The sequence below is a fragment of the Lipomyces doorenjongii genome, assembly GCF_038497915.1.
Source record: "Lipomyces doorenjongii strain NRRL Y-27504 unplaced genomic scaffold V1508scaffold_12, whole genome shotgun sequence".
Classification (NCBI taxonomy): domain Eukaryota; kingdom Fungi; phylum Ascomycota; class Lipomycetes; order Lipomycetales; family Lipomycetaceae; genus Lipomyces; species Lipomyces doorenjongii.
In genome coordinates this window covers 277,863-289,465 of record NW_027118079.1, presented here as the reverse complement: position 1 = coordinate 289,465, position 11,603 = coordinate 277,863, and the positions used below count along the sequence as shown (strand labels likewise).

Here is an 11,603-nt window from a genome sequence, read left to right as displayed (position 1 = left end):
TATATTTTATTGATCGGATGGCTGGGAATGACATGGCTTTACGCCGCCGAAGTCGTTTCACTTGTAAACACGCGGCAGCGAGCACTTTCTACGGCCGCGAACTGAATCTTCAATTCATGGCAGTCATGATCAGCCCGTCGCGGTGAACAATCTCGGTGCCCACGTACTAGTAGTATGCGCTATTATCAACGCGGTCATGGTCCCTTGCGCCGAGACAGCCGGCCTGTGGAGCCATCGGTTGACGCCATGGGATGTCGTCGGTAGCGCAGGCAGGTGACTGAGCCCTCAATTCGATGTGTTTGAAATTGCCTATGAAGAGCACGGAGGCTGCTTCCGAGAGTAGTTATGTGCATGGCGCGGCAGAAGCGCGAGCACAAGATGAGGAGAAGCCCGCCGCATTCTGTTGAAGGCATCTGGACTCGAGACCAGGATTGACAGGATGTTACACAGTGTAACCCTACAGTGACTCGAAGCTTCGCTGAGAAGTTCTAAACGTTCTGAAACGAGCCAACGTATGTCATACTGAAATTGTGAAGCGCTTACTCTCCGAGTAATAGATTTTCATAAAGAACTACATCATACTTTAGAAATAATCTATCTCTCCCCACAACAACCGCACAACAAACTTTTGTTAAACTCGCATCACAGATCCTAAAATGACACCGGGTCTGGAAGCGTGGCAGGTGCGTCGTCTCTAAATTTATCAGTGATAAGATGCTCGAAGGTGGATGACCAGGCTGTACGCGGAGTAAGGTTATCGAGACCCCAGAGTTTCGCAATGAAGGCCGCGATCGATGTATGCGTGTACTCTTTGCCGTGGTTCTTGCCCTTATGTTCAATCACACCTTTCTCGACCCAGGGAGAGATCACAAGAGTCGGCACTCTGATACCGACGCGCTTGAAATCGAATGTCATGTTCTTGCCGTCCGGTGAAAGTTCAGTATAGGTGAGATCATCGCCTGCGGGAACGCCGACTGGTGGGGGTACATGGTCACCGAAGCCACCATGTTCGTCAAAAGTGAGGATGAATAGTGTCTCGTTCCACTGAGGAGATCCACGGAGTGCCTCGTAAATCCCTTTAATGAATCCCTCGCCCGTGCTGATTGGCGAGGGAGGATGGAACGAGTCATAACTGCAACATTCAGGATTGATGTAGGTAAACGGAGGAAGTTTGCCGGCCTTGGCGTCGGAGTAGAAATCGCCAATTGGTTTGATGTTAGTTTTCCACTTGCCAGAGGTAAGAGTCCAGTTGTAGAACAGCGCGTCAGGGTTGAATCCCGTTGGAGGGCTAGGCATAGGATCCGTGGTCGAATTCTGATAATTAATCCACTCAATTCCAGCCTCAGACAGCTGCTGGAAGATAGACCGCTGAGGCAACGCGGCAATATTGAATGAGACGTCATTTCTGCCATGACCGTGAGAAGTACCGGAAGTGAGATACGCTCTGTTCGGATTGGTCGGACCAGGGACGGCCGCGAACCATCTGTCGAAGAGAACGAAATTTTCAGCCATAGCGGCGAAGACCGGGATATGGTCCTGTGCATAGTAGTTGATGGCCTCGGCCGCTCGCGTAAGGTTGACCGTCTTGTAGGTTGATGCCTGTTCCGTGACGAAGCCCATCATAGTTTCCTTTTCCATGCTGTTATCGACAGCTTCCTCATCCGGGTGATAGGTGCCAAGTACTTCCATGTTGACTCCGCTAATGCCGTGATTAGGGTCATCGGGAGCAACATTGTTGGCGATCGCTTTTGCGCAAACGAGTTCGCTGTCGGGAACCGTAACGTTGGCCGGGTTGCAGTATTTAGTGTGTAGGAGGCCGTCGATGTCACGGCTGTAAGAAAGCCCCCCGGCAAAAGTATCGAATGAGCGGTTCTCCTCCACGAGTACGACAACATTCTTAATCTTCTCCGTCCACGACATGTCGTCGTGGTCATGGGCGACAGCACCCGTGGCCATCAAGGCGAGAATAGCTGGCACGAGTACGTACATGGTTCTGATGATCTCCTATCCAAAGAAGAGGTGCGCTTTTTGAAAGAGTCCTCAGAAGCAATGTCGACACTAGACTGTTAGACGAGATGCGAGAGAAAGGAGACGGATCTCAAGGGTATTTGTAGTCAGAATATACATTGGTGACTTGTACTGTTAACTTCAAGTTGGTCCTGCACTGTCCTGTCTACTGCCAGAGAGCACACACGTGTGACAGAGAACACTAATCGAGCAATGGAACGCCCCGCATAATGTCGAACGACTGCGAGAGTCTCGAATGATAATTGGCCGTGTAATATCCAAAATATCATCGTTGGACGGCTGTGCGTGTGTGCGTGTACGATAGGGGGGGAGTTCTCTAGTTTACGCCTGTCAACCACTAGAGAGTCGTTGTCTGTAGTGAAATATCTGCACATGATAATGGAGACAACCACTATTGGTCAGCCAAATATCAACCAAGCAATCGCAATATTCGAGCTATTTGGCTGGCGTCGGGCAACAAGCATGACAAGAGCAAGAAATAAGCTCATTAGCGAAGCACGAGCCATTTTGTAAATAAATCGCGGAGCGGGGATATCAATTATCAGTCACCAACTCGGCTGCCGTGCGATGCCGTAATAAATTGTACAAAATAAGCGGGACATGGCTCTCTCCGACGGCGTTAAAGACTTCAAATCTACGGCCAATCGAGACAATGTTTTCAGTACACGAGGGCAACGTCGAGTTAGTGTATATTACCCGGCCTATACACCCACCATGGACGCCGTACAATGCCGCAACAACTCTCTCCTACTCTGATCCGCTAGTCAAACTTACCAGACCTATCAACATACGGAGATATTGTAATACAATTCCTGAAGCCTAGATATAGATTGTGTAATTATCCAAAGCCCATTTTTGACTGACAATAGAGAGCTCAAGCGATACTCGAAAGTCATTAGTTGACTGACGGCACAATTTGATATAGTGCTGTCCATATTATAAACTTACGGCCAAACGTCTCTTTCTCTTGTGCAGTGTGCGTTCCACATATACCACCAAGGTCATAATTACAAATAAACCTTCGGTTGTGACCGGTGGAATAAGGCTCAGCGCCCTCATTCGCTCACTGATTCATTTGTTAGCCGCAATGCCAAGCGACTAAGCTTCTGATGGCTGTGAGAATTGTCGCTATCATTGAAGGGGCTAACTTTACCGTAAACGTGATTTCGCACTCGCCGTACATGAATCGGTGTGTCGTCTCTTTGATTTCTCTCAATGAATCAATGAAGATGATCGCGTAGCCGATCTGAGTATTCTTTCAACACGCTCTCTAACATCTATCTTGTCGATCATCGCATCTCAATTACATACCCAGCGGACAACTTTTTGCGTCAACGGGTGAGAAACGTATTCTGACGTTTGCCGACCACTGGGACCAATCGGAGCAAACCGCACGACGCGTGATCCTGCACAAGCCCCCTTGAGATAAAGTTCTTTAGAGATCAATCCAAGGCCTCTACATTTCCGGAACGCTTATCGTGTTGGATGTTGCTGACAACCCATTGCACCTAAGATAGTGAGGAACTTTCGAGTCGACATTCACTCGCGTGCACTCACGTCGTTGAAACTGCATATTGGACTTGTGTCAGGAAAATGTGAGGCTAGTCGACTCGAGTCGAATACTTCAGTTATTTAGGCTGTCAGTCAAGAACGTCACTTGGGCCGGCGAACAAGTGTAACTTGGCTCATAATTGGTTCGCTGTATGACTATGAAACTGGGTTGTCTTTATGCTGGGACCATTACAAACCCCTGGCGAGTTTCCTCAAGAATTTGGCGGACCATTGAGGGTATGTCGCGTGATTTGGATACAAGATGTGTGTGGAGTACTGTGGCGGTGGAAGCTATCGGAGCCGGGATATGCCCACTTGTCGAACGTAAGCTTTAACATGATAGACTAGGACGCACAAATCATATTGCACTAATGGGCTGAGGTCTTGTGCTGGGACCTTCACCGACCGCCAGAGGGTACTGTCGGGCGGGTAGAATGTGGATGGTGGGATTGGAGCGACCAGCGCTGGCCAGATGGTAGTTTACTGCCTTAATTGCAGTACCCTTACCGCTGTGATCCAATGTGCGCAATACAGGTTCGTCTGTTCCTTCCAAGACCACAGCATGCAACAGCGTGTTGTGTTTATTACTGCTGTTCTTAACTTTCAGCTTTGTCACTATAATACAGCTTGGTCTCCAAGTTTATTATCGGAGGAATATGACGAGGTCGTGGAGCCGAGAGACGCACTGAACGTAACTGACACGGTATGTCCTTTGATTGTGACTGCCGGCTGGAGTCTGTAGCTCATGCACTTGTGCGTGCATAAAGGCCAACTGTACTGACTTAATCCTCCACGGACGCCGGACACCCCGGTGGGGGGCTTATAAGAAAACATATAGTCGCGATAACTTGGAGTCAAAGGATTCTAATTTAGATAAATTTGGTTCATTGGTTGCCCAAAGTAAACATGCCGAAGTTCCCCGACACCGGCTAACTACTACATACACATAATAATTCGACACTTTATGTATGAGATTAATTAGGAATACCAATTGACAAATTCGAGCTTATTATGCTGTGGATTTACTATTAGTGTTTAGTGCGTAAGCTTGTCTGAGTCTGTACTGTTGCATCATGATATGCACGCCAATATCGAATGTACCCAATTGCCTACTTCAATTTAGTCAGTCAATTTACTTATATGTTCAATAAACGTAATATTATGAACATGTGAGGGAGCAGTGATGGCATCATCACTCTCGTACAATGTTAATTTCCGGGTCCGCTAATCAGCCAGCGGGTCGGAGTTCCCCGCATAAGTTCCGAAGTATCGGAGGACCGCCGAGTGGGCCGGCAGGTTCTCCGAAGCCCGGCATTTCCTAACAGGGTTAGTCAGGGCACACTCCACTGACGGTCCACTACTCCACACACTGTCTTTCAACCACTTGCCGCTGCTAACTGCTCCGATATGGCATCTCCAGTCGGCGACGACCACGGGACCGACCCGGATCATGGACTGCGAGTGTCGGCGAGCAGTCGAAGACGAGCCGAGCCATCGTCAAATGCCGGCGATGATGATAGCGGCCAGAGAGGTATTGTTTGCATTGGGTGAATAAGTATATAGCAGTCATCGAATGCCCCCCCCAATCCTTCGCATACATCGATCCACGCAGAATACCACAATGGCAACAAAGCACTTTTACCCTGTTGCCGACGGATTGGTCCAACAGGCGCTGCTCGGCACAGTTGCATCGCACTCAAACCTCGGCCTGTTATACGCCGATAAAGTTGTCTACCACAAATCGCACCCGCGCAATCAAGTCGCCGTGATCAGTGGCGGTGGATCTGGACATGAGCCGGCACACGCAGGTTACGTCGGTTCTGGTATGCTGGCGGCCGCAATCTGCGGTGATATGTTTGCTAGCCCGTCGGCAAAGCAGGTACAGAATGGCTGCATGGCTGTTCCTAGTGATCAGGGACACATTTTGATCGTTACAAATTATACCGGGGATATGCTCCATTTTGGATTAGCATGTGAGAAGATGAAGGCTGAGGGTCACAAGGTTGGTGTGGTCAAGTCTGCGGACGACGTTTCGGTGGGGCGCAGGAACGGCGGAATGGTTGGACGACGGGGTTTAGCAGGATCTATTATCTGTAAGTTGTACTCTTTAATTATCATTGCAATCCTGCTAAAGGAACCAGTGAACAAGCTACTTGGAAGTATGTCTGCGACCGGGGCCACATTCGAAGAAGTGCTCGCACTCGGCCAAGCCGCCGGTTTAAGTCTTGTTACTATCAGTGCCGGCCTCGACCACTGCCACGTTCCCGGCCGACCCACAGCGTACGGCGAGCTCGACCACACGACTTTCGAAATCGGCATGGGTATCCATAACGAGCCCGGCGTGCGAACAGTGTCCCCGATCCCGCCCGTAGACGTGCTTATCGACAACCTACTAGAGTACATGATTGACCCCAATGATAAGGACCGTGCGTACGTCCCGTTTGAACCGACGGACGAGGTTGTGCTGCTTGTCAACAATCTCGGCGGCATGTCGACGCTCGAGATGCGCGCAATCACCCAGATTGCAGTCACCCAGATTAGGAAGAACTACAGTATCACACCTAGTCGGGTAGTCGCGGGTACGTTCATGACATCTCTCAACGCGCCGGCATTCTCACTCACCCTGTTCAACTCCACCTATACAGCTAAGCAATGCGGCGTTCCTGTGTACAAGGTTCTTCAGTATTTTGACGCTGAAACAGACGCGCTGAGCTGGCCCAAGACGCACAAGTACAACGATGCCACGGCATCGGTGGAAAATCATCCAGCAACAGTGCACTCGAATTCATACACGATAGATATCGTCGTCGACCCAGACATTCTGGATCGTAAATTGCGCAAGGCGGCGGCAAATATTATTGCCATCGAACCTAAGTTGACGGAGTGGGACACCGAGATGGGCGACGGTGATTGCGGCAAAACAATCGAGGCTGGTGTTCTAGCTCTTTTACAAGCCATTGACGAGGAAGGTCTGGCCCAGTCAGGTTCGGTTCTAAGAGTGGTTGACGCCATTGTCGGAATCACTGAAGATCGTATGGGCGGCACACTTGGAGCAGTGTTTGGAATATTCTTTGCCGCACTGTTCAATTCACTTGTCGCGACATTGGGCGCGATGCCAAGTAACACCCCTGTTGAGAAAGTTATTGCCATGGCGGCCGTTGAAGCATTAGCCTCTCTCCGAGTCCACACGCCGGCGAAAGAAGGCGACCGTACAGTAATGGACGTAATGATTCCATTCGTCGAGGCGTTCAAGGACGGCGATATTTCCAAGGCCGCGAAGGTCGCGAGGGCCGCTGCGGAGGGCACGAAGAAGCTGCTGCCGAAGCTCGGACGGGCGACATACGTGAGTAGCTTGTACACTCGCGATGTGTTACCGCCTGATCCTGGTGCCTGGGGTGTGCATGAACTCATCCAGGGATTGGCTGCGTAGTGGCTTTAGCCATATATTGTAATGATTTCTCCTAGATATCTGATATAATAAATAATCAATTGTTAATTTTATCCATATAATATGTATGAGGTGTATATTGCTGACCTGGGAGAGGGTACTGTAGCGTTACGATGACAATTCTGACCCGTACATAAGCAGGTCGGACTATAAGTTGCAGTTTAACCCCACGCGCAGAAGTAGTTCGCGTGGGGTTCAATGCGGGGCGACTGCGCGGGTGGTGGCCTGCTGTCCAAACTGGCAGAATGATTTCCGCTTCAGCTCGCCCAACGGGTCTAAAAGAGTCCAGCCGCCGCGGATTATCATTTCTTATCTTCTCTCGCTTCTGAAAGTTCATTAATATTGAATTCGGGATCGGAAAATGGCCACGAAGATCCGCTTCGTTGTCGATAGCTCGCTCGACCACTTCGACGGGTTCGCGTGCGCAGGTGGCGATAATCTCTCGAACGTGGTCAAGCGCCAGAAAAGAGTCTCTCATGCGTGTACGACTTGCAAACAGAAGAAGGTAACGCTTACACTCGTACAACTACAGTCGGAGATCATGCTGACACGCAATCAAAGATACGCTGTTCAGGGACTCAGCCATGTACGGTTTGTTCGGCACGATATATCGAGTGCATGTACAAAGACAATCCAGGAGTAGTTGATCTTCCTGCTAAGAGACAAAAGCGCAACAAAAGAGTGTCGACGACCAGTTCGAGTAGCGCGTCGCCACCCGAATCGACTAAACCGTCCGTCGAGCTTCAGGTCGTGACGTGGACGGCAGCTTCCAGTGCAGCTACGACCAATGAACGGCTGGTCAAGGGCAGCGGTAAGTCCTCGTCAGCTGGTTCTCCGGTAGCCGCAAATGAACCACGCAATCCTGGCGTGCTAGTACGACAACCCTACTTCCGTTGGCTAGGTCCCACCTCTGTCGCGCCCCCGGTCTCTGGCAGCTTCCGCCTTCTCTCAGTTAATGTCAGTACTTTTGGCGCAGAGAAGCAGGCATCATCCATATTACCGTGCAACAACGTTGTAGTGGGCCGACACGTATTCACACGTCGGGAACCGGCAGGCAACCATAAAAATGACCTTGTCACGTCCGCAGCTTGCACCGCTGCCCGGACACGATCGCCTTCTCCCGGCGATGACCCGCAGAGCCTTATGGTAGATCAGACACAGTGGAAGCTTGGTATCCCGTCTAAAGAGACCATTGACACATTTTACGAGCACATGGCTAGTTATTTGCCCTTTCTGAGGCGAAAGGATCTTGATGACCGCATATCTGACGGAGTCGCCGGGGAGTGTCTTTTATACGCTATGGCGGCCATTTCTGAACGTCTCAAGCCTTCACAGTCGAGCTTGACCGGTGAAGACATGTCAGAAGTATACTCTGAACGGGCTAAGATGCTGTTACTTCCCCATCTCGCTTTGCCGTCCGTCGAGACCGTGTTCACCTTGCTTCTCATTGCATACCTCGAATTTGCTTGCGATAGAGATTCCGGCTTATGGTCATGGTCCGGTCTTGCTATCCGAATGAGCTACGATCTCGGACTCCATAAATGTTCAGACGGGATTGGTGATGAAGAGCAGATTGCGCAGCGGCGAAGGGTATTTTGGTCTGTTGTTTGTCTGGACCGGTTTATTTCGTGTGGAACGGGACGCAGCGCGACGATTCTGACGGAGCATATTGAGCACGAGGTCAGTCAAGTTGGATTACTGTGGGTACTCTTGCTAAGACATGCTGGATAGGTTGGGGACTTAACCACTGGTGAAATTATTCAGGGAATCGACGTCAATACATTGACAGATCCGTTCCCATATTTGTGCCGTTTAGTCCTCCTTCTTGGCAAGGTGTCCGACACGCTGAATCAGTACGCCGGACAAAAACATCGGCGAGTAAGCACTTCCTCTGAATTGAGCATATTGAGCCACAACAGCGATCCGGCATCGGACAGCGAGATTCAATCGGCACTAGCGGGTTTCCAAAGAGAAATCTCCGACTTTCACGCCTCCCTGCCTGCAGATTTGGTCTTCGATGTACACAACTTCCAGGCATTTGCACATACTAATCATGCGCAATGTTTTCTTCTAATGCATACTTGGAATCACGCGATTATTCTGGCCGTTTATCATCCGAAGTTAGTGTATCCTCGAAGCTCACTGGACATTCCGGCCTGGCTATCCAACCCAAACTCAGACCTAACCAGGACCTCGGCAATCAGCATAGCCGATATTATCGCCTTCGCAGACCTGATCGCGCCTAACGCTTTTCTATCGAACCCGTTCACGTCGCAGCCCATACTAATGGCGGGTTCCGCGTCATTGACGTTATGGCATTCCCTCACGCTCGCGGCGTCCAATTCTCAACATGCCGCAGCTGCGACCGTCCACCGCGCATTCACGGCCTGCCAGGATGGGCTGAAACGGCTACAAACGCGATGGAAGGGGGTGAGCTGGCTCTGCCAAGTCCTCGACTCTCTTGAGAAATTCGAGCCAGACGTCGATTTGACGCGAGTGTCCGGTCCGAAGATCAAGACTAAAGATATGGGTTTCGTCAAGCGCGCGTCGATAGACGAAGCAACGAGACAATGGATTGCGGACGAATTGGGCGGGGAAAGCGTTCTGGGAGTGATGATCGCCGGCATTACCACGGAGCCGGCGGGAAAGCAGGAACAGGCGATTTCGCAGGCATTTGGGGTGCCATGTATTTCGTTGCCTGATACATCCGTTGTAGAGCAGTATGGCGTGCCTGTGGGGTTTAGTCCGAGTGGCTCCGTTCCGGATCAGCATCAGAAGTGCAGCCAGGACATGCCGGGACTGTTTTGGGGGACTGATGATCCGTTGAAGAGTTTACTTGCTGGTAATATGAGCTTAGACGAGTTCTTGGGACAGTGATTTATAATCGCAATCGGTGTACAATAGATGTAAAATAATCAGGAAATGTCATCAGAAGTATCATTGGTTCATAAGCACGATATAGAGTCCTTCTAGTCAACAAAAGATATCGACAGTGGACTGTTAGTTCCTGGTAAACTGTGGAAGTTTTAATTGATCTCTCCTTGTGTCTACCAGTTATAATGCTGTAGATCATAGTTCTCGTGTAGTCGGCCATCTTCACGGCAGCTGTGATTCGGACGAGCAGTCAACGAAAGCTAGTTATTTAATGCTACAAACTATTTCTTCCCAAACTTCGTAGTTGCAATCTCGTGAACCATGATTTCGAAATTCCTTGGCTCATGTCCAAACCTTCCGATAAACATGCCATCGACTGCGTCAACATCTAACTCAGTAAACAATCCCGGGCCAGCACTGCCACCGTATATTATCCTCGCCGATGTCTCGCGTCCCTGAGAGTCGAGGTACGTTCGTAGGCCAACACACACAGCATTAATATATAACGTCGGCGCAGGGTTTGGCTGTCCAATAGCCCAGACTGGTTCATACGCAAACACGACTTGTGAGTCAACTGGGACACATCTCAGCGCAGCATCGATTTGCTTCACGCAATACTGCACGGCGACGTCAATATGCAACTCATCCGGCTCGATCTCGCCAATACACACAACAGGAATCAAACCATGCTTGGTTGCAGCCGCCGCCTTCTTCGCGACGTCATCGTCAGATTCACGGAATATCCGTCGCCGTTCCGCATGTCCTATCTCAACATACCCAACCCCCAACTCCCAGAGGTGCGCGGGAGAAATCTCACCTGTGTACGCACCGCTATCTTCCCAAAAACAATCCTGCGCGCCAACGCCAGTCGCGTACCGTTGCTCTTGGGCGGTAACTAGGACCGCGCATGAGGCGGCGACTGACAGGAAATCGGGTATGAGGAAAGTATTGATGCCGAGTGCATTGGCTGATCGCGCGATGGGAGCGAATGCCGAGAGGTATTGTTGTGTGCGGGCCGGGGTGAAGTACATTTTCAGCGACATGCCAATTAGCGGCGTGCGTTTTGGAGGCATTATCGTCGTTATTGTCATTCATGAGTAGGCTGATACTGCATCTCTGTCGAGGCATGATCTCGAGAGCGGTTTCTTGCTGTTTTAACCACGGCGCCGCGCGGTGCGGCTCAATCTGATCCGCAATGACTCGGATCAAGAGGATATAGCTACGCCTTATTTGTATCCACATCTAACGGGTTCAGGTCCTCGTTTTGTGATTCGCCGCGGCCGACCCAAAAAGGGATTGCGTGTCGCGGTAAAATCGCCGCAGATTGTCGGCGTCGTGGCCGACAGAACCGGATTTGATAGATGTGTCGGCTTAAACTTATTCGGAAGTGCCGTTGAATTTTTCCTGGCCCCCGGGTCCATGGGTCGGGTCCACGCCGGCATTCCTCGACCTGTTACTACTCGCGCTGCAGTCTGGATGGCGGAGATGCCAGCGATATAAACCTATAATAGAGGTATTTTCCTTGTGGTTGGCTTTGTGGATCTACTGTGTTGAAATGTGAAATGCTTCGGCGGTTAGAAGACGTTTTAGAAGCCTGGATCTAGCCGGCCAAGATATTTAGTTCTGCCTCGATTTGTAGTTTTACTGCTGCGTATTGTCTTTGGGTACTTGTCGATGTAAGGATTGGCATTCTTAATTTCTC

General features: G+C 50.3%; 4 protein-coding genes across 4 annotated transcripts; 2 read left to right on the top strand and 2 right to left on the bottom strand.

Annotated features, from left to right (window-relative positions):
- Positions 1-434: 434 nt before the first annotated feature.
- V1508DRAFT_42625 (PLC-A protein) lies at positions 435-2,335 on the bottom strand. The gene has a single exon (XM_066941541.1). It carries the CDS (start codon positions 1,987-1,989, stop codon positions 652-654), a length of 1,338 nt encoding a protein of 445 aa, XP_066797227.1. The 5' UTR covers positions 1,990-2,335; the 3' UTR covers positions 435-651.
- A 2,865-nt stretch (positions 2,336-5,200) lies between these two features.
- On the top strand, positions 5,201-7,009 carry V1508DRAFT_351394 (Dak1p; the record flags this gene model as incomplete). The annotated part of the gene is made up of 2 exons (XM_066936815.1): positions 5,201-5,672; positions 5,721-7,009. 2 exons carry the CDS (start codon positions 5,201-5,203, stop codon positions 7,007-7,009), a joined length of 1,761 nt encoding a protein of 586 aa, XP_066797226.1.
- Positions 7,010-7,388: 379 nt separating this feature from the next.
- V1508DRAFT_351456 (fungal-specific transcription factor domain-containing protein) lies at positions 7,389-9,904 on the top strand (the record flags this gene model as incomplete). The annotated part of the gene is made up of 4 exons (XM_066936816.1): positions 7,389-7,532; positions 7,589-7,727; positions 7,806-8,707; positions 8,759-9,904. The coding sequence occupies 4 exons, from the start codon at positions 7,389-7,391 to the stop codon at positions 9,902-9,904; spliced, it is 2,331 nt and encodes a 776-aa protein (XP_066797225.1).
- Positions 9,896-11,218, bottom strand: V1508DRAFT_413539 (Triosephosphate isomerase). Its single transcript, XM_066939798.1, has one exon. The coding sequence runs from the start codon at positions 10,990-10,992 to the stop codon at positions 10,183-10,185; it is 810 nt and encodes a 269-aa protein (XP_066797224.1). The 5' UTR covers positions 10,993-11,218; the 3' UTR covers positions 9,896-10,182.
- Between the last annotated feature and the right edge of the window lie 385 nt (positions 11,219-11,603).

What these genes read in the sequence shown, in the direction of transcription:
- V1508DRAFT_42625 (XM_066941541.1), bottom strand. Translation starts at nt 1,989, where the DNA reads ATGTACGTACTCGTGCCAGCTATTCTCGCCTTGATGGCCACGGGTGCT.
- V1508DRAFT_413539 (XM_066939798.1), bottom strand. Translation starts at nt 10,992, where the DNA reads ATGACAATAACGACGATAATGCCTCCAAAACGCACGCCGCTAATTGGC.